Here is a 23337-nt window from a genome sequence, read left to right as displayed (position 1 = left end):
CTCGGAGTGAATAAATTAGAATGACTCTGATTTGTCCCCCCTCAAAAATGCCGCGTTTAATCACGGGAATCGTTTGAGCCGAGACGGCTGAGAGATGAGAAATAATGTAGGCCTACTATAATTATTGATCCTTGAGGTGGTTTGATGAAAGCATAGGCCAGAAATGTTACTAAAATACTTGTAAACTTTTATATTGAGGGAAAAAAATGCTCAATATTCCACAGCCACCAGAAGACTGAAGCATCCACACTATTGTAATTCAGTACGCCGCTGCCGGGGACATTCCTCCCGTGCGGCGCATTTCGTCGACCGTGAAAATAAACCATCAATTTGATTGACTGATTGGAATCAGTCCTGTAGGCAATTAGAGCCGCTGACTCACACTCTGCACGCGCTGTTTATGAACTTACATTAAAAGACGACCAGCGCGTTGTCGTGCAGCCGCCGGCACCACGGAATAATTGTGTTCTGCTGCAATGTCACACGCCGTTGAAGTGCGCCTTGTCATCAGTACACCACAGGAGTCGTCAGATGTGTCCAAAGTGAGGTGTTTTTTTTCTTTCACCGCCTTCCTCCCGGTAAGCGAACGTGAAAGGTAATGAGTGGAGAGGCCAGAGTTCAGGACATGTAGGAGGATGATCTGTATTCTCTGCAGGCGGTCCAGGCCCCGTTACCACCTCACCCCTATCTCATCGGGGGGGGGGGCTACGCAGACTGCATCCAGCCTGCGCACTGAGACTCGAGCATTACTGTTAGGAGGGAAAGCGGCGAGGTAGAGGAGCACTAATGTTGCGAAGGCTTTCTATAAAAGCTCCATTAACAAGCGGAATTTCTCATCGGGGTGGTTTGCTGGGGAGGAAATGGGCGAGGAAGCTGAAATCATGCCTAAGCATAATGTTGGAGGGAATGGGGCAAAGGAGACAGAAGCTAAATCAATGCGGCTGCTCTGCGCCTCCCGACTAATGCTTGTGTCCCAGCTCCCAGCTACAATAAGTCTAAATACCTTACCTAACGTGACCTGTGGGAGTCTTGGCAGCCTGCGAGTCAACATGCACAGGCGATACTTCCACACAACTGCCCTGCAGAAATATGGAATTTTTTATTTCAGTCAACATGAAACACGTTAAAGCACGTTCAGGCAGTGTGTGTTTTTCCAAAGAGAAAAGACTGTTAAACTGACAGATTTGTTTGCATTGGTCCTGACCCTCATTTTTGTTGCAGCCCACATCGTAGTTAGGGTTTCTTTCAGAGTGCCGTTGTCAACCCAAATGATCGCCTCATATTACATATAGCTGGTGTTGGGCAGAATCGGCATGTTTGTTCAACCATTAACATTGCATTGTCAAAGAGAGGTTGATCAATACTTTGTAAAAAAAAAATAAAATAATAATAAAATTAAAATAAATACACCCACGGTTGGACTGACCAATAGTATTGATTTGTAAATTAAAGCTGCATTGTGCAGTTCAAAAAGGTATTAAAGATTTTTTCTACATCATGCATGCTCCACTAATGCCCAGATGAATACAAAGAGCCCTGACTTTTTAACAAAGGCTGCGTCTATCAGCTTGTATCTTCCCTTCAGTGTGGAGTATTTGACAATTTCTTGAGGGGGGTAAGGGTGGAGTGGTGCCATACACAAATTCTACACAAAGGCTGCAGTTACGCTTTAGGCCAGAAGAGGCAGTTGCGAGTAAAAAAAAAAGAAAAAAAGAAAAGTGACCAAGTTCACAATGCTCCTTTAAAAGAAGGGGGAAAAAAGTTAAATTTTCCAAATCCTGTAATAGAAGTTAGCATATGTTGGTTATGAACTGAATTTGAACAAATTCAAGTTCTGTCACTGCTATAGGAACGGAACCCTGTCGTAATCCAAGGACCCTCTGTATTGTTTTGATAAGACCTCAAGTATGCGTCTGATATCATTCAAAACTATTGCACTTCTTGCTTTAATATTTATTGGATGATAAAAATATGATTGTCAAAGATTTAAAGCAGATGTATTTTGAATTGTGCCTGGCAAAAAAAAGAAATGTTTTTTACCTTGTGTTTGTGTGTGATATATAAAGTCAACGTGCTTCTTGCTTTGAAATCATTAAAAGTGCAGAGTTAGAATTGCAACGGGCATGTTGTCAGTTGGGACAAAACAGTGGTATAGTTGTTAACACCTGTGCCTGACAGTTTCTGAGGTTCTGGGTTGGAATCTCTCCGGCCTTTTACGGTGTAAATTCCCCGTGTTTACTTGTTTTTTCACCATTTTGGCTTCCTTCTGAATTTCCAAATATAAATATTTATGTTAGGTTCATTAAAGATTATCCACAGATGTGAGTGTGAAAGTTTTTTGGGCTACCGGTATATGCCTGCAATTGGCTGGCGACCAGTCCAGGGTCCAAAGTCACCTGGAATAAACTCCAGCTCCACTCACTCGCGATCCTAATAAAGACAAGCATTATCGAAAATGGATAGCATTGGATATCATCCAAAATCAATCCAGTTCCTGCTTTAATGTTGAACCTCGATCCTTGCAAGTTTAAAGGAGGTCATTTTGAAATGGTAACTGGCAGAAAGGTAAGAATGAGATTACCTTTTTTGACCTTTTGCTGTTGGATACCATCCCATTATTGAATCAAGTTTACTCTCATGAATTCTTATGGTTTTGTCTGACCCTGAACACACATGCTATCAAGTTTACCCAACAACATTATTGCTGTTCATGAGAAACAAACAGGAGTGTGAAATTTAAAATACAAACTGCTAGACTTTTTTTTTTTCTCACGCCAACAGCCAAACTGATTGAGCTTGTGTGTTTTTTTTCTTTTTTTGTCGACTTCTTATGACTTTGGCCTTGCACACTCTTGGTAAGAAAACATCTTCTCCAGGCGAGAGACTATTAAATCTGCGCGAGCGTGTTCTCGGGGTCCCCCCTTTCATCAGATTTCATTGATGCTTCACACGCACGTGCCCCTTGATTGGAGAAATTAAATCGAATATTGCAGCGTTCAAACAGCAGTGAGATAAAGGAGAATTGATTAAAAAGGGACAGCTGGAATTACTCAGGAAGGAGGGGTGCTGGGGTGGGGGGGACCTTTGAGGGTCATGCTTAGCATATAAATAGTAAAGGGAGTCAGCAGTAGGAGCTTAAGTTATCGGTGCAATTATTGAACTCTTCTTGGTTTAGTGGTCTCGAGCTTGGTAGCAACTTGTGTCACTTCCACCCATTCCACTCTAAACTGGTCCTAGATACTGAAATTGGTTGTTAGGATCCAAGTTAGTGCCACCATGACAAAAGTGCCGCATTCCATGACCACATTCGTTACTCAAATCATCTTTCCTCATTGAAATGAATGGAAATGTCATTAATCTGTTCCACTCTCCCGCCATAAGACAAAGTTTTAAAAATCAGTTTTTAGTCAGGATAATACATGAATTAATGCATCATTCATAGAAAGAAAAAGAAAAAAACAGCAACAATAAAACAACCAAAATGGCTGAGGATGCCTCAAGAGATGAATTGTAAGCTCAACTTTCAAAATAGTTTTTTTTGTTGAGGCTCAACAACCATTGTTGCAATGTCAAACTTTCTTAAAATCTCAGATTATATCTTTACCTGCTATTGGTTTCAGTTTTCTACCAGATTTTTGTAGTTCCTGTAAATCCTTTTTAAAATGTACTGTTTTTCTATGAGCCTTTGAAAGATGTACTGTATGTACCAAAGTGATTTCAACCTAGCAACATTCAAATAACTGTAATTTTGTAAATTTTTGACCAATTGGCATACTCATCCAGTTGTTGGTACGGTTTTTATTTAGCAAATGTTTGTTTTTTCGTATGCATAGACGGGAACATTTTGCTTTCTGAGGCAGAGACGATCATCAATAGTGACTAAAACTGTCAAATGTGAAAATAGTTTCCTCTTTTTTACAAAGCGTAATGTATATTGATTGGATAATGTTTACGTACTCATGCTAGCAAGCCAACACAGTTTACTTGCACTATGGTGAATTACTAAGTGCATAAAAGCAAATCAATGTCAAAGCAGATATTTGAATTCATAACTCATATTTGCAGGAAATAGCTACTTCGTAGGACATTGAAAAAAGTTCAAAGGAAACATAAGAAGTGCTTTAGTCTTTCAAGTTTTAAATGAATCAAAGATCTAAAAGCATGCACAAGAAAAAAAAAACTGCTTCTTACCCAGTCTGCATCCCCACAGCACATATTGGCCACCATGACACTTTTAAAGGTCCACTGACAACTTATGTTAAGCATGATTTAGCCTCCGGTGTCGGATGTACCACAGAACTCACGCCGCCTTCATCTCGGCTGCTTTCTTGTCCGCACTGGTCCTCAAGATAAATAGATGAGAGTTGCTGATGTAAATTTTAAGCCGTCTCTGTTTTATTCAGTCTTTTTTTTTCTTTTAATAGCAGCGAAAAACGCTTTCATCTCGACATCTCTGGCCGCGTCGTCTATCTCAAAGCAGCTCGGCCAGCTCGCTTGATAAAATGCATCATTGCACTTCCTTGTTTTTCTCACCTCTGCTTGAGCCTGCCTGCTACGCTGGGGTTCCAAGATGGTGTTTCCAACCCAACACTCTTCCTCCTCCCTTCCCTCCTAAGCTCCTCACCGCCCACCTCTCTGATCACACAACGGCAGCTGCACTTAGCATATTAGTCTCATTTTCTTCCAATATATCGATAGTCACAATTGCTGTATCATGATCAAGACGATATTGTTGCCAAATGTAAACCTGACTTTTTAGATCAGTTTTCTCTTCTTCAATTACATGGCGTAACATGTATTGTTCTGTTCCAATTGAACAATTATTGCACAATCATTGTATCATGATAGCAGTGATATCAAAGGTGTTTTTAACAATTGTTAATGTCTATTTTGAATTAAGACCGCTGTTTCTACAGGATTCCTCTTCTATGGTTAAATGAGGGCGTATCGTAATAATATTACTACTAGGGATGTAACGATATCCAAACATCCATCCATCCCTTTTCTTAACCGCTTAGTCCTCACAAGGGTCGCAGGGGGCGCTGGAGCCTATCCCAGCTTTTTTCGGGCAGTAGGCGGGGTACACTCTGAACTGGTTGCCAGCCAATCCAGGGCACACAGACGAAAAACCATCCACACTCACAATCACACCTAGAGACAATTTAGAGTGTTCAATTAACCTGACATGCATGTCTTTGGAATATCCAAACATCATGATGCCATAACACAATATGAAGGTACGATATGATAATTATGATATTGTGGAGAGGTCGGCAATATAGATAAAGGTCACAATAAAAAATAAAAAAAGAGAGAGCCCATACTAAAAAAATAAATAAATGAAAATATTGTGCTTTTGTGCATAACAGCATTGCACATAAACAACCTACAATCTTTAATAACACTTACTATTGAGGCGCTTACTAGCAAATGCAAGCACACGTTGAGTGTGGAGTTCCTCCACATATTGACTCGAGGGTTCACAAGTACATTACGTTCCCCTTCATCTGACCATTAGCGTGGATTTTAAACATAGAAAGGCCAAAACATGCCATGTGAAAATTAAACAACACTAAAAAAACTAGCCACCAGTAGCTACTAGAACTGCAAAAATGGAAATCAACCTGACTTTTTTAACATATGTGCTCCTTTTAATATTGTGACTTGAAGACGACGATATTGTGGCAGTTTTAATATCGCGCGATCATGATATTGCCGTATCCTTACATCCCTCATTACTGCCACCGTTAAAGGATAATCCAAGAGTGAGTTAATCTGCACTTCCTATACATGACTTGATATGTGATTTATTCTAATAGCATTTTTCCTACAGATTGTTGACGCTTCTCTTTTTCTGGCTTCGCCATCGGTTCAGCCTTGAGTGCTGTGTGTTTCGTCTTGCTCTTGTTCACTCTTTCAAAAACGCACTCAGCAATTTATTATTTTTACTGGAGGATCTTTTTTATATGCTGTGTAATAGATTTTTTGTGTGTTGTTTTTACGAACCCGTCTTCCACCTTGATGTCACTCTAGAGGAGAGCTTCACTTTAAAGCCACAGCGTGTCTTTGAGGACACGCCAAGGACGAAACACAAACAACATCAAAAAGTTTTCATCAACAACTGCACAGGACGCCGGTGCTGTATCACCGTATGACACAAAAGGGCGAATTGAGCAGCCGTCCAGGTTACTGCGAACACGTGCCCTCAAACTTGACTCTTGAGGGGAAGGTTTATCCTTGAGCGGTCAAACATTTGCTGACGCCATATAGAGCACCAGTAAAGACGAAGATCAAGTCAATAGAGTGAGTCGCGTCACCTCAAACAAATGAGGGCTTCTTCCACGGAACGAGCGCCGCCCCCCAAGCACACGAAGCCAGCAAAATGTCACACAAATGAAGTCGACGCGTCGTGACAGCGCACACGCAGCCAAGCAACTGTCACTCAACAGAGGAAGGCCGCGTGCCACAACACAATTTCAGGGAATTTGCCAGACCTTGTAAAGATGGATACAGAGATGTGTTTCTAAATGGTTATACATGTTTGAAGATAATTGGGAAAAATGTGCAAAGACTGAGAACTTTGTAGGACTGAATTGTGGAGATATTTGGCCCTTTTTTCATAAAAACTGCTTCATCTTCATTTTAAGTCTAGTACACCGTATTTAGGAATCTGGCAAATCGCGCTAGGTCATGCTCGGCATTCCGGCAGACCGACGGCTGAAAAATTTGGTGACAAAGTAGATAACTAAGACAACCGAGAACAACTAAAAGCAGGTCTAAATTGTGGTGTAACACAATTTTGCAGAATTTGGTTGCACAAAGTGCAGGCATACAAATTCTGTACTCGGCGATTTGTGGTGCATGTCATTTTATTACATTCATAAATGTGACAACGGCCATTTCTAATTGCGCTATGTCTATGAAAATCTCAAAAGAAAGAAAACTTCACCCGTGCACACTGTTAGACCGGACTTTACACTGGGCTTGCGCTAGGCACGAAAATAGTTTTTTCACATTTCAGTTTTCCTGATAGCCAGATAGCTGTGCCACTTTGAACTTGCATCAAAATGTGGTTTTCTATGTGATCTCTTCCTGGTAAGCCTATTGCTATAAGCGACCTCTTCAGGTCAGAAGCGGCATCAAAGCCTTCTGTATGCTCTCACATAAAAAAAAAAAAAAACATTAAAAAAAACTTATAAAAATAAGTTTTGGGGAGTGAAGGACAAAGTATTTAAAAAAAGTACTCATATGTTTTTGGGGTTGAATAAATTAATAGCTTTGTCTACTTGATGTTAAAAATTGATCCTCTGATTTTCGCTGGGGTCTTTCTCACCTCTGCCCCCTCACCCTGATTCTAATCCTAACCTTGACCCTCACACTCAACTCTACTAACTATCGAGTAAATTCCCTTCTCTCAGTGCCCGGATATATATCAGCATCAGGCCCAAACAACATGACCGACATCAACAACCACTAATGAATGAATGACTGCAGGGACGAAGAACGGGATCGAAGGGATCGATCCACGGCCCGCTATCTCATCCCCGTTTTTAGCCTGTGTCAAACAGGTGCCGACGGGAGACGGATTTGGTCTGCTGGTGGAGTGGATTAATGGCGTCAAAGGGGAGTCTGGCTGTAGCCGAACCAAGCGGAGAGCCAGCCTGCTTGGGGCGGGTGGGAGGTGTTGGAGGTGTTATTGACAAGACTCCGGGAGGGGGAGCAGAATGGAGGGGCTGCCAGTGCCTCGGGTGAGAGAGGAGGAACACTTACTGGAGCTTGCTTGGTCGCATGCCAGAACGCACACACACACACACTCAAATCCAGTGTGCAGCATAATATTGAGGTAATTGCAGTAGTAAGAAATAACAAAGTACAAATACTGTGTTGCGGTACTTTAGTAGATTTTCATTTGAGTATCTATTTTTCTGATGACTTTTTGCGTTGACTCACTACATTTGAAAACAGATATCAATACTGCAGTACTGTCTAGTCCTTTCATTTTGCAAATGGGCTTGGTAATGTGTCAACTTCTGCGCATGACGACACAATGTAAACAAAACAAAAAAGTCAACCATGCTTAAGATATTTTGGATTTGACACCACTATGCCACATGATCAAAATTGATATTTCATATAATCGATTTAAGACATTAACTTTTACATGATATATAAGTCATTGCAGTGCGGAAAGCCCCATGCTAACCACCAGCTAGCTTGCGCCCAGCAGCCATCTTAGATTGCCATTCGCTCTAAGTGCGCCGAACTTGAACACCTTGATTTCTACGTAGTATTTTCACGTTATTATCTGTCTCTGTGGTGAAAATGCCACAGTGTGTGCTGTATGGTTGTACCAATAAGTCTGGGAGCAAACTTAATTGGCAAAAATGAGATTTAGTTTTTTTCTTATAAGGTATATCAGAGTGCTACTGATCTGTCTGTATCATGTGAGAACCATGAACAATGATATGTAAGCAAAGCCCATCAGGACAAAATTTGCTGCGAAATGTAAACTTAACCTCTGGAAGTCACAATTCATGATACTAATATACTCTGAATGGTTGATGCAAACACTGAAGTTCATTGAAAGGGCTCTCATTACTCCATACTGGGAACGCACTGATAACAGTTTTTTCAGCTGAAAAAAAATAACAGAAGTTGGCGGTATTTAGAAACAAATCTGTGAATTCATTTTCCTGGCCGGGTATTAAGTATAAGAGTTGAATCAGTTACCAACAGTCTTTTTTTTTTTTTAATACAAGTATCTTTACCTCATCTTAAGTATAGCGTGTGAGTACTTTGGCCTCTTGGATGGTTAGAGGCCTCCCGTTCACTTTTTGTTGGCACTTCCCTTTCTGTGAATTGAGCGGCCGGGCTCATGAATATGCACACGTGTGCAGATGATGTTCAAAAAGCTTTGACAACAAGCATATAAATTACCAATTGCTCCGAGTTAATGACACCAACACAACCCCGTTCAATTCCCATTGACTTGAATGAATTAATCGTCTGCCGACTGATTAGAGCGGACATTGCGACCGCATGGAGATGTTTTCTCTAAACACTTATTACATTACTCTAATAGAGCGAAGAGAAAATATATCTAAATCATTACTGATTGTGTGATGCTTAAATAAATGCAACATGTGCGCTCATCTTCTCCACACAATGGCTCAATTAGCAATAAGTCAGAGATGGCAAAATACTCACACTGTACTTAAGCCAATCAGGATCTGCTTAACCGTGGTTGACTTCACTTGTCTCTACTTTGTCTCAAAAATTTCATGTGATTTTTCTGACTGGCTGCAGTGTGTGTTATTGTATTTTTAACACTGAATCACAACGGTTTGTTCAACCCTCATCAATTACGTATATTATTATAACATATTTCGTTCTCTGCCATTCCAGACTTCCTCATGCAGTACCACAGTTTCATAGACTTTCTCTAGATTAACAGTCACAATACAGTATGGAGGACCAAAACTGCAAAATTTAATGCAGCAGTCCTCCATAATGCAGTTCCTTCTAAACTTCTCTGTACTTTTCTATCAGCTCTAAGGAGTAACAAAAACAAAAAAAATAAATTAAACATTGTATTAGAGAGAGAGAGAGAGAGAGAGAGAGAGAGAGAGAGAGAGAGAGAGAGAGAGAGAGAGAGAGAGAGAGAGAGAGAGAGAGAGAGAGAGAGAGAGAGAGAGAGAGAGAGAGAGAGAGAGAGAGAGAGAGAGAGAGAGAGAGAGAGAGAGAGAGAGAGAGAGAGAGAGAGAGAGAGAGAGAGAGAGAGAGAGATGGCAACCAGTTCATGGTGTACCCCGCCTACTGCCAGAAGCCAGCTGGGATAGGCTCCAGCAACCTTGTGAGGAAAAGCGATTAAGAAAATGGATGGATTGCATTATATTAATTAAGCAATGGTAAAATATGTCCAAATGATTGCTGATCATGTGACAGTCAAACAAATGCAGCACATTACTCTCCTTTGCCCCACAGTATAGCTCAATTAGCCATAATACGCTACATTGAACGTCCAAGCGCTTGCACCTGATTGGTATTCACGGTAAACTTTGAAGGTCACAGGTCCAGGTAGCTCGTGGCTCGCGCGTAGCAAGCAACTCGTCTAAATTCACTCGGCAGAGGCAAGGAGTCGGCCCGCGGGCTTGAGAGGAGCTCAGTATGCTGCAGACGTCTGTCTTTCCATCTCGGGCTTTGGGGCACTTTCCTCTTGTGAAACATCGCTGATCATTTCTCAGGATGGCAAAAAGTGCAGATGCATTTTTTTTGGGTCTTGTTTTGTTTTGTGTGTTCCACAATAGCTGCTTGCCAAGACACCACAGATTAATGAGCAGCCAAATGTAAACAGGCAGCGGTGGAATTAACAAAGTCGCCTTTTTGTTCTCTGAAGACTGATAACTCGTTAAAGAAAACAATTCAAAACTGTGTGCCTTTGTCCCTGCTTAATTGAAGCAATTAAACACACCTTACAATATATTCCTGCTGGTGTTTACTTTGCTATTGTCTAAAATAAGTCAAGTTATTAAGTGAAGTAAATAGTACTGTTTTGATTCAATAAACCTGGCGTTCAATACAGGTTCTCTGAGGATACTTTACCCTAAATATAATATAAATCTGGAGGTGAATGAATCCCTTCCAATTGGCTACAATCCCAATTCTGAAACAATTATAACAACTGGTTTCCAACATGGGCAAGCACTTTGGCATCAGTGCAAAAGGTGAACCCAGCAGAACCGGGTTAGGTACTCCCCATCAGGGGTCACCTGTGTGTCCTTCCAACTTGGCCCGCCACAGATCTGACTTCTGACAATATTTTTCTTTTAACTGAGAACTTCAAACAACAGCGCAATTTAGCCTGGCTCTTTGGTGTATTGGGGAGGATTTTCTTTTTCAACCCAGCAGGATTGGGTTGGGTTGTCCTCCGCCAGGGTCGCCTGTTCCAAGACTGCTTTCCCCTGGTTTCCACTTATTTGATCTTTCTGTATTGAAAACAACAGCAGTTTTCATTTTCAATCTTGGCTGTTTGGTGTCATTTAGTTTTTTTTTCAACTCAGCACAACGGGGTTGAGTATTCCTTTTCAGAGGTTGCCGATCCCATGTGTCTGTGCCTCGTCCGTAGCACTTCCTTTTTTTGTTAATTTCCAACAGTAATCACGGCATTTTAAAGTTAAAGTTGTGTTGTTGTTACCTCCAGCAACGGACGTCCATCTAGCAGGTCAGCTTGCCATTAGGCGCGTCACATTTCCGTGTTTTAAGTTGAAATTAGCTCCGCTCTGCCGCCCGTCAGTAATAAATGTCCGTGCGGAAACATTAAAAAAATATATTGAATTTTTTCAGTAATATTGATTCCGGCGTCTCCCGGGTCACGCAAATATGTTAAAAAATAAAAAAATTATTACTGTACAAAGTACTTTGATGTAAATATATATAGACTTTAACGGTGAAATCTGACTTAAATCGAAAAATCGGGTTACATCGCCAGCGTAGGAACGGTACTCCGCCGTAACTTGAGGACTTTCTGTACATGTCTTTCCAACCAAGCAGAATTGGGCAGGGTACTCCGCTCTGAGGGGTCACCTGTCACGAGGACCATTCCCCCAGATCTCACTTCTAATATCATTTTTGATCACAAACCTAAAACAATAGCGGGTTGAATAGAATCTTGCACGAGAGGTTGGGATGATGATATGCATAATTATATGCAAAAATTGTCTACATTACCAGTATATACAACAATAAATATGATAAATGTACTAGCATTATTTAAAGACTGGAAAACAACAACAGTAGAAGCGCTGTAGGTGCTTGATGCTCTGTTGTGGCCAATAAATGAATAAATGATAAACAATGCCCACAATCCCTGCTGGGCTCTCCTCACCTCCATTATTTATGGCACCAGAACAGTCTGTGGTGACTAAGGATGCAAGAACAAAAGACAGGAAATACACTTTCGAGTGTTGTTGTAATATCAAACCTATTAAAAGTCCTGTGTATATGGAAAAAAAAAAGCTGAGTCTTTAAATGGAACATATGCCAGCTACACCTTCTGTTAGTCACGGACTGAAAGTAGCCAGCTGGGATGCGACAGGAGTATAAATATTGATCATTAGCATGCAAAGTAATGTGAGATCAATTTGCAGTGCTAAAGAAGCACCAGCTGCCTGGTGGACATAATGAAAACGGGTTGAACTCCATTTGAAAATGACAGACAGAACTTTTGCAAATAGTGGTTGCCGGTAGGCAGATTTCCAGGATCTTCCTCTGCAAGGATCACAGGCTCGCATGCCCATGACGTGCCACTCTGACCTGGCGAGATGCAGGAATAAAGTCCGAAGAGACGCGTGGGCGGAACTGGGATTTAAGCACTTTGAGACAAGACGGAGGCGGCGGGGTCAACGGGCGCGCCTGATGGATCGCTTTCTCCCAACCGTCGAGGGGACTAGGAGTACTTTTTCTGCCATCCCAGATTGTCCCATCTGTCAGTGTCGTGGCCAAATACAGATGTGTGCAAGTGTAAGACAGCAGTTCATTTTGTGCGGCGCGCTGGAAGGGAGGCGCCACCCCGAGATGATGGCTTCGATCTGCTGCTTCATTTCAAAGTTCACTGGTGGCTTCACAGGGGAAAGTTCTTTAACTTTGATTAGGAGACACTCCACAGCGGCGCAATCACTGCTGTGTTTTAAATTTGGCCCATCCTGGCTGGGTACTTCCTTGCACAGTTCAAAAATATTTTCCGGAGGTTGATGGACGACTGTGAGTTCCCCCATAGGTGTAAATGGGGGCTGGACTTACACACTGCGGGTCCATCCATCCGTTCTGTAAGTAGAAGTCCGGAGGTCCACAAGGTACTCACTTGTTTGTGAATCAATTCTCTTACTGTAAACATTTTTGGGATGTGTCAGTGTGTCATACTACGATTATCACCAAAGTGGTATGTGTCATCATCATCAGTGTTTGGCGGAGTTGAGGTCAGGCATTGTGCAAGTTTTTTCACTGGAAACTGACACAGGCACAAAAAAACGGGTTCATTCCCTTACTGTTTCCAAAACAGAGAATTTAGCAATTAAGGGTGTCAGGCAATTAAAATGTTTAATCGTAGTTAATCGCATGACTTCAATAGTAAAAAATTTTTTTAGATCTGTTCTAAATGTAACAAAATATACACTAAAAAGTTTTCATACGGTTGTTTACATAAAAGTGGGGAACAAATGTTAAATAGAAATATGGCTGCCTCTTTTAGTCATTGATACAGTGATCTGCTGGATAAGCTTTGTATTAGTCGCAGGGTCGAATGCAAGTGAAAAAAGTAGCGGCTTGTAGTCCAGAAATGACTGTAGTCGGTCAGTCACAGTTAACATACTGATAAATTCCGACTGAACTCTCACCCCCACTGGCTCTTTGTCTTTAATGCTCGCTATACGATGAAAGAACAGAAAAGAGACTGAGAGTCAAAATCTAACAGAAGAATCTGAATACCAGACAAAATCGACGTACAGCCGTGAAGCCATATCAGCCACACAGAAGTAGAAGAAGGTCTAACCCGTCCAAAATGATTCCCTGCTTGTTCCCATATACTGTTTTAGTCAACACCCACACAGGGGACGACATAGCCTAAACAATGTTTGTACCATTCTTGGTCTCAACTGGATTTAACTGGTCTAAACTAAGTGTGCAGAAGAAAAAATCTCAAGTCACACAATCGAGTCATATGCCAGAGAGGCCTATTATAACAGTATCTTAAAGTAGACTACAGGCACTCGTGTTGCACATTTATACACTTATGGTTGGAAAATAGCTGGAGGCAAGTTCAAAATGACATGCTAAGCATGCGGTCGAGGCATCTGAAGCAAAGCAATAAAACGCACACACACACGTACACACGCGCATGGACATGCTTGTAATGTATTGACATGCAAACACGCCGCAGTATGTGTCGGTATCATCGCTCCCTAATGCAACCATCTGCTGTTCTCATCTCCGTGTTATTTCTCGCATGCATTAAATGCCCAAGCAAACCTTGGCAAAGAGAACCACACTTCTCGCCACCGTACGTACATCAGCGCAGATTAATGAGTTACCTGAGAGCAGACAGCTTTTGTGGGTCTAATGGGAAATTAAAATGGCTAACAACCCTGAATCAGCCAAACTAATAGGGAGCGCGGCAGAGGCCTTTTCTGGATGACGCCTGGGCCACCCCACACCAAACACATAGGAACGCTGCGTTATTGCTCTCAACAGAAGTTCTTAATGAGCAATAAGGCAGGAAAGAAAGCACCTAAAACGAACCCTTTTTTAGAGATAATTCTGATGATCTCAGACGGCAAAATCAATCAGCTAGTTGAATCTTCAAGGGTTGTTTCGTGTATTTATGTACTCGGTGCACTGCTTTTAAACAGCACATTGAAGTTAGTTCTACAAAAAGCAATAAACAGACTCTGGCACACCCTTTTTCATGGCCAATCCTCAAGATAAGATTAGATAGTATAGACAATTGGTTTAGCAATTCAATGTCCTCAAAAGAAATGGAGTTGTATGGTTTTAGAGGGGTTCCACTTATTTCAAAGTTATATCACTAATAATAAACAATTTGTCCCAATAAGTTCCATTAATTCGATGTGCCTGAATATTATTTGTGATGTACCGCAGGGGTCTATCTTGGGACCCACGCTTTTTATTTTATATATGAATGATGATTGGATAGTGTCTAATATTTTACAAAATTGTGTGTGTGGGGGAGGAGCAAAAATTAGCAATGTAAAAGGCAATGTTTAATATATAAATATATATATAAAAAAAATAAAATTATTCATGAATGAATGAAAACCTGGAGTAAGAAAAACATATTTTTTACATGAACATAAGGCAAAAGTGACTGAGACTACGCATGAGGTTTTTCTATTAGAGGACCCGTCACCTTACAACCACACTCAAAATTTTCCATAAAAGGTTCTCAATCACCCCCTTTTTTCATGGAGTCCATCTTGTCTGTTAGCCAACATGTTTGAATCAGAAACGCTGGCCTCAGGTTGCAAAAGTCACCCCGCATCGCTTCATGACATTCCTTTTCAGTACAGCCGTGCCCGTCTCCGTCTCCGCGACCTTCCCATCCCGCAAGGCGACCATCGCCATGTTTTAATCCACTCTCGTCGGACCCCGCTTTCATTCCAAGGTGCTGCTGAAGTTGCATTTGAGAACAAGTGCATTATGGTCCTAAACGGGGGGTGCGAGTGATGCTTGCGAGACAGTCGAGACAGAAGCAGAATTATTCATTCATGGCCAATATTCTTCTCCCTCCACTTTTTCATTTCGCTCTACATGTTGTGCTTATCAACATACAGTACCATAAATGTAGAACTTCTAAACATAACACAATTTATAGACATGCTTCTTAAGCAATTACTAATCAATCAGAATCCTCATTCATTATTTAACATGTTACCATACCATGGCCGCACTAGGACACATTTCCACCAAAACGTGGGCGCTGTAGAAGAAATAAACAGTATGTTTGATCATGAATTATGGCAATACTTGCAGTTGTAGACCAAATAGTCATAAATCTAGATTGCACATTACGTTAACATTGTCATCTCTAGTTGGGCTAAGACAGCACAATAGAGACTAGATTGAATGCACGGAAGCTGTTTGTCGCCTGGTGGTTGCTTCATACCTTTCCGCTTCCCTCCACAGATGCTTAGGCGTACGATGACCGGCATCTCACCACAAGAGGGAAGAATAAACGAGGGATCCTGGGATGTGCGCGCCACAACCGATCATTAGTGGGGAACATCTGCTGGAGGAGGTTTCCTTGTACCTGGTGGACCTACACATCTTTAATCGCTTGTTGGCTCGCAATGGAAAGTGAGTAGCTCAAGCGATCCACTTTGATAAGTCATTAGTATTAATCACAGAGGGCTATTTGAAGACGTCCCCGCGGCTCTGCAGTTGCACCACTAGAACTTGTATGTGGTAAACAAAACACTGAAAAAAAGGATTCCATTTTAAGAGTCAGAATGAGGGCACCAATGTGGGGGGAAATCCCCCTCCACCCATATTTTGCCCTCAGGTCTAACGGGTTCAATTCCTGCCATTTTGCCATCACATGGTCATAAATTCTACATTAACAATACATTGTATTCATTATGGTTTTAAAGGGGAGTCATATCTTGCCATTGATTTACCTCCTTTGATTTTTATGCATCTTTGGTCATAAATCTATCGCCGCAGTCCTTTTGGAGAAGCAGTCTTGTAAATATGAAAAGTTATCTGCTTTTTGATGTTTTGAGATCACAGGATTATGAAATCCATGTACATTATACGCGCCATTTTGTTTTTGGTAGTCATACTGTATACATTTCTGTTAGTTGATCTTTTGCGTCAGGGGTCATAAATCATCCATCTATTTTCTGAACCCTTACATCAGAGGTGGGCAATCTCGGTCCTCGGGGGCCGGAGTCCTGCAGGTTTTGGAGGTTTCTCACTTCCAACACAAGCTGATTCCAATCAGCAGGATCGTTATCAGGCTTATGCAGAGCTTGCTGATGAGCTGATCATATATCAGCTGTGTTGGAGAAGGGCAACATGCAAAACCTGCAGGACTCCGGCCCTCGATGCCCACCTCTGCCTTACATTATTTACTATGAGACATTATGTAACATTATGCCATTTGATCATTTGTGATCCGTGGGGTCATAAATCCAGTATGTAGTGTTATGGTTTTATAGTCATAAATCACACCACTGCTTTGGATTGTGAGTCATGCATCAATCATTACATTACATTTGGCTATATTCATTTATAATCATATTTGTCCGCTTGGGAGAACATTTTGGTCAATCAGAAGTCTAAAGCATTTTTAAAAAAAAAACCTTGCCGTATGACTATCAGCCGCCGACTTTGCAGAAGACGCGTTAAAATGCTAGTGAAAGTACAGTATGTGCTGTTAAGAAGTCATCAGAAGAAGAAATGTGACTGTGGATGTGTGAGTGACTTGGCCGAAGCAGCTGGCATCCCGGCGTCATCATTCACGGGCTAATCGCTTCTTGGGCCCGGCCTAGCGTGGAAGAAACACGGCGAAGGGAAAGCAGCAGGTACACCAGCAATACTTTGATAGGAGAATTTCAGAGCATCCGTGCTTCTGCCCTGAGCGGGATAATCCCATTATGCCTCAGGATACCGAGAAAGCGGCACTACTCACTTGAAAATAAACTGTTTGGTGAGGCGTAACACTTCAAGCTGCAAGAAATAACATCCCAAATCTGACACCAAATGAATTAGAGCATCCATTTTTATTTTATTTTATTTTTTTACAAATAACACATGTAAAAGGAGTGAGTATTGCCCAGAAAGTGCAACAATTTTCTTGCCAGGCTTTTGCAGCTCATCTTGGGTGTTTTGGAGATTAAGCGGTTTTTCATTAGTCTGTCAGCTTTCATTATGACAGGAGAAAATCTAATTAGTTTGGTGTATCTGACAGTTTTTCCAAACTAATTCATTCTGTCAAGATAAATGCAGCAGATGGTGTTTGCGTAAATGAGAGCTAGCTCTGCTATCAGAGCATTTAGGTAAAATGTGAGATCCTTCATGTTTCAGATCGTGGTGTTCTTGTTGACAGAAGAAAATTAAACTTAGAGTATAGACTTTCACAAGTATATCATCTTGATTCAAGTGGGTAATAAACTGTTATTTTATCCTTTATTACTTGCAATAAATTACTCTTTGGTTCAATTTTTGCAATCATACTGTAGTTTTTGCAACAAATGATAAAAAAATATTTGGTGCATCTCATTAATAAAGCAGTTTTAAAGGCAGATTATTCAATATTCACAATTTGGGGTGGATATACAATCTGTGTGGTTTGAGACCACTACCTTGTGGGATTCCAATGCACAAGATATTCTAAATAATTGTCTGCCTTCCATTTTTATTTTAATTTTTTTTTACAAAAGCATTCAGCGTCACAAACACAACAGGAATCAGAGTTGAGGGAAATCTGTGATTGGGACCAGCCAACAACATACACATTGACACAAAGTCAAAAAAGTCAACCGCCACCTATTAAAGCCACACGGAGTATTTCCGTCATTTTATTTCCCAATCCACTCTATTTGGTCTGCCGGGGAATTCATTTCGGGCAGGAGGAGTGGGAGGATTTTAATCAACAGCTTGAGAGGCGTCCGTGTGTTAAAGCCGCAGTGACACCAGCTATAAACTAATGACCTACGCACAGTATTAGAAACCACCGCCAAGAATTTCATTATCAGGAGCAACACAACACCAGTTGACTGTGCGGGTGATTGAAAGAGTTCTTTAGGAGAAATCTTTGACAGAAGTTGTTGAATAGTGACAGAAAGGTCAGCACCATTTAGTTACTTTTAATTAGTTTTCAGAGCGGCTTATCATAGTTATTTAAAAAAAATGCTTAGCTTTAGTTTAGTTATAGTATTAGTTTTAGTTTTAAAAAAAATAGTATTACTTGTGTTCAAGATTTAATAAATACCGTGCTAAAATGAAAAAAAGTAATGCCTTTCTTACCTAGCGTTGCGTTGAGGCTGAATTAAATGAAAAAGCAGTCGAGCCAAGCAATCGAAAGTCAAAAACCCCAAATTGTCAGATCGGAACGACGTCATCTTAAGGTGCTTTTCTATCGGCTGCTGCTAAATGACGTCACTCCCGTGTGACGCACTTTCAACCTTCCTTATTCCGGTTAATATCGAAATAAATATTTTAACTTAAATCACATTTAAAATGAACCCCAAAGGTTCATGCATTAAATTAATTACCAAAGACAAAAAAAAAATCACTTTAATTATAGTTAGTTTTGTATTTTTTTAAAGCTTTTTCGTTTTTATTTTATTTTGTTTAAAAAAAATAAATAAAATTTTTTAGGTTTAGTTGTTTCATTAGTCTTAATTAACTAAAATATCCTTGGTCAGCACTAAATAAATCCTTGGAAATATTTTTGATAAGTACATTTGATAGAACAGATTGGAGGACGGGTAGGTTAGCACATGCAGTATAGAAAATGTATCTCTGAATCTAATTTATACTTCGGTTATATTGTGTCAGAAAGCAACAAAAAAGTCCGTTATAATTTCAAGGAGTTTTGGACAATCCGCTGAAGTGAAAACAAGACCATTTAAACTTACCTGTACTGCACAAACTCCAAACTGGAGTATGTACCTCATTTGACTAGAGAGAAGCAAATTAACGGAGTCAACAGCATGGCGCGGCATGACAATCAGCCAATTCTCTCAACTGCCGTCCCCAAACACGCCAGATAGGATTCCATTCAAGGTCTTTTATGAAAAACCAGAGGAGCTTTGCTATGAAGAGGTCTTTCATCATCAATAGAATATTAGCCGGCATAAAGGTAAATGACGGCAGGATTGTTTTTCCTCCGCCGAAGGGCCTGTAAAGTGCACAGAGGTTAATTGTCAGATCCAAGGGTAGATTTGCATCAATGTTTGCAAAGAGAAAAGGTTCTTCCATGGGATGGATTGCTATCTTCTCCCTCTCCCCCCCTCTCTGATTAATCTTAATGAATTATGCAAATAAGCTTTATCTCAAATGATTTAGCGATGTTTCTGTATTGTTTTATTAATGCACTTTTGAATTACTCTGTATAATCATGAAGCCTTTTCCCGCCGCCTGTTTGTAATTCATCGCCGGCTCTTTATTAAATCCACAGCGGTCTCGGGTGGCTCGCATGCAGGAATGAGAAATTAGTCATTACTGTAATTTAATGATTTCTAACTAAACAAGCCGGATCACTAAACACCCCCCACACACACCCCTCACTCCTCCCCTTCAACGCCGTCCGGCGGGCTGGATTTGTGGGAGTGAGCGTTCAAACACTTTTTAAAAAAAAAAATTGGGGCCTAATTAATTATGTTTGATGTGAGGATCTTTCAGCAGTGAATTTTCATGTTTCAATTACAGACAGAAAGTGAAATGGCTGCTTTGATGGAGTCCAGACGTCCCAACACTTGACTACATAAATTTGCGCTTCAAATTTGATATTGGCCGAAACGTGTTGCACTTTTGGGGGATTTGGATTCCGCTAGGCTGTCATAAAAGATATACGCCGGATGGGTGGATGGATGAATGAGGGGGTCGCCATGGCAACTTGCAAGGGTGTTGTAAGTGCAGCACTCAGCAATGAGACAAGTTGCTGATAGAGTGGCTTCTTGTTTTAATTGGATTCTGTGACAGGGAAATGACATTAGAAAAATGTGGATTGAATATTTTTGATGGCATCTACCCACCCACTTATCAACAGAATACATTCAGTCATCCACTAATCAACACAACCCGCCATTTTTCCTCCATCAATCTGTTATCCATTCCGTCAGTCCGACCACATAGATTTAAGATTAGGGTAACCTTAAACCAAACCTTCCCCTCAAATGTATTCATTCTTTCACTTCAAACATTAATCTTTTAACTTATCAATCCATCCATGCATGTTTCCCAAATGTCATCAGAGCATCCATCCATTTTTTTTACCCCAGCCATCATTTTCCACAAGACACGTACATCCATCCGTCCTTCAACCCAACAATCAGCCTGTCGATCTTTTCCAACAACTCTGCCATCCATCCATCATCCTCCATCCATTCTTCATCCATCCATCCATCCACCCTTCATCCATCCATCCTTCATCCATCCATCATCCACCCTTCATCCATCCATGCTTCATCCATCCATCCATCCATCCCCCCATCATCCACCCATCCATTTGTCCATTCATCCATCCACCCATCTTTCCTTCATCCATCCATCCATCCATCTATCCATCCATCATCCATCCATCCTCCGCCAATAAATCATTCACCCATCCACTATCTAATCAACAGAAGCCCCCCCAATCCCGTCCCTCCAAACTGTCATTACCCATCTACACATCTTTCCCACAATATCATTGATCGGCTAACAAAACCGTCCATCTTTTCCTCCAGTCCATTTTTTCATCTACTGTATCTGCCCATCAGCTCCTCAATTTTCTTTCTAATTATTCCAGACCACCCAACCATTCATCTATCCTTTCCCTAATCAATAAAACCTACCAAGCATCCAGTCATGTTTTCATGAAGTCCATTCATCCGTTTTGTCAATCTCGTCAGCCCTCCTCCCAACTTTCAACCAAATTCACCCCCCCCCATCCTTTCATTATTTTTATACTAATCCATCCATTCAATGGCCATCTATCTTTCTTGTCATTCTTGTCATTTCTTCATATACTCATCCGCACAACTTGTCCATTAATCAACCATCTTACATGCATTCAACAGTGCACCCCTTAATCAACAAATCGATCCCCAACCATCCATCCATTTTCCGAACCGCTTATTCCTCACAAGGGTCGCAGGGGTGCTGGAGCCTATCACAGCTGTCCTCGGGTAGTCCATATAAACATCCAACAGCCCCCCCCACCCCCCCCCCCCCCATTCCTTCCTATACACCATCCATCCTACTGGTCACTCCCATCGATCGATCCAGTCATTCATCCATCATCCGACCGTCTTGCTCTACGCCTACGAGCTGACACTTTTATTGTCTTTGGACAGACAACTTTTGGTGATTGTGCGATGCCGCACCCGGGGGGAAATCATTCGGATCCAAAACTAGAAAGAAAAAAAGCCCTCTTTGATGACACCGGGGTGTATTATTTCAACTAGTGCTCAAAACAAACAAAAGGCTCATGAGATGAAGAGTACTTGTTGGAAACTAATCAAATGGGATGCGAGGTGTTTGAGGGTGAGAGGTAATTATCAGTCTCTCTCAGGACCGGCGGATTTCAGATGGATTACTTGCTTTTTGGGATGCTAAGAATGAGGCACTTTCTCTTTTGTGCCGACCTATTTACAATCCTTATCTCAAACTTCAACGGCTTCGGAAGTGGATATCAAATCGAAACAGACTTCATCTTCCACTAGGTTAAATTTATTGAGATAATACTGACATTTGTAATCAATGGTGGTTGTCGGGCTTTGAAAACAACAAGTATCATTTCAATGTTTTGGCAAAAACCCTTAAGTGTTTTGCAACCTTTTCTAAATATCAAGTCGTTCCAGAGATGACTTGATATCCTAACAACTGGATGAAACATAATGTAGCTTCTTCATAAGGCTAAAAGGAATGGAAATGCTTATCTCGCTTGATCATCAACACAAATATGCGTTGAGAGTCTCTGGGTCTCTACGTGGTGAGAAAAAACACAAAGGTATCACATCACATTTTTCTTCTTCGCTTTTTTTTTTTTTTGTCTGCTGTTATGATAATCCACAGTCTTTCAGCTAATAAATATCTTCATGTTGGAGTCCTCTGGTCCGTAGGAGTCAAACTATAATACAAAGAGACATTTGATGGGGACTCGAGTTACTGATGATCTTAAAGTTGGGAATCTTTTTCGCAAATGCAGTCTTAAATGAAGCCCGGTTCCGTTCTTCTTTTTTTGAGGGACTGTCCACCCATGACCAAAGTCCATACTGGTCAAGTCGTTTCCAACAATCCTACGAGAAAAAAAAAATAGATCCGCTTGTCATACTGTGAAATAAACGACGTCTGGCCCCAAACAGACGACTATCGTGTGACCTAGAAAGAGAGCGAAAGGAGAGAAAGGAGAGAGTTAGAAAGGAGTGCTCATAAACAACAGTCCATAAAATGTACAATAAAGTGCATCTCTGCCCCATCAATCATACGTGAAAGTGAACGCCGCCTTCTTCAAATGGGGGCGGCTAGTATCGATTGCGTTCCACTTTTTCTTCTTCTTCTGCTCTATCAATAATACTTAACCCAAAGGTAATCATTTTGAAACCACATGAAAATGAACATATAATTAGTCGGGTTTCCACCCAATTGTTTTTAATTTTTTTTTTGCGAATTTACTGAAAATGCGCAAACCGGACATGTGACTTATGCCCGTTTCCATCCTTCTTTTGCGAATATTGAGAGGGGACTCCACCACTGTAGGTGGCGCTATACACCATAGAGATGTGATCCACCAGTAATTTAAAAGAAGAAGAAGACCAGGAAGTGACTGCACCGCCGTGCAATGACATCATATGAGTTTGCTTTTGTAATTCTTGATGAACCGTAGCGTTTCTTTTCCGGTTTTCCATCTAAAATAGCATTAATATTCACTTCTTTAATTAAATCCAAAAAGATTTATTTTTCGTCGTCGCCCCAAACATACCTTACTTGATCGTCCGACATTGCTTTGTGACGAAATATCCAGTCTTGTCAGCGTTTTCCCGCAAAACCTGTTTCCATAGCCAAAATCGGCATTTTCCTTTTTTCGATACGCTTCAAAATTCACAACCTCCAAGC

The 23337-nt window shown here is 41.0% G+C and overlaps 1 protein-coding gene and 1 long non-coding RNA gene across 2 annotated transcripts in view; one reads left to right on the top strand and one right to left on the bottom strand.

Moving 5' to 3' along the window:
- LOC144056000 (uncharacterized) overlaps positions 1-16438 on the top strand; it is a 95214-nt gene extending 78776 nt beyond the window's left edge. Inside the window, exon 4 of the long non-coding RNA XR_013294968.1 lies at positions 15697-16438. This is a non-coding gene — a long non-coding RNA (uncharacterized LOC144056000). The remainder of the gene's footprint in view (positions 1-15696) is intronic.
- Positions 16439-21929: 5491 nt separating this feature from the next.
- Positions 21930-23337, bottom strand: part of tafa3a (TAFA chemokine like family member 3a) — an 84078-nt gene continuing 82670 nt past the window's right edge. Inside the window, exon 5 of the mRNA XM_077572329.1 lies at positions 21930-22602. Coding sequence (XP_077428455.1) covers positions 22591-22602 — 12 coding nt within the window. The 3' untranslated portion in view covers positions 21930-22590. The remainder of the gene's footprint in view (positions 22603-23337) is intronic.

Source organism: Vanacampus margaritifer, chromosome 8 (genome assembly GCF_051991255.1).
Source record: "Vanacampus margaritifer isolate UIUO_Vmar chromosome 8, RoL_Vmar_1.0, whole genome shotgun sequence".
Taxonomy (NCBI): Eukaryota; Metazoa; Chordata; class Actinopteri; order Syngnathiformes; family Syngnathidae; genus Vanacampus; species Vanacampus margaritifer.
Note: the sequence above shows the minus strand (reverse complement) of the source record. Positions and strands in the feature narration are given on the sequence as shown.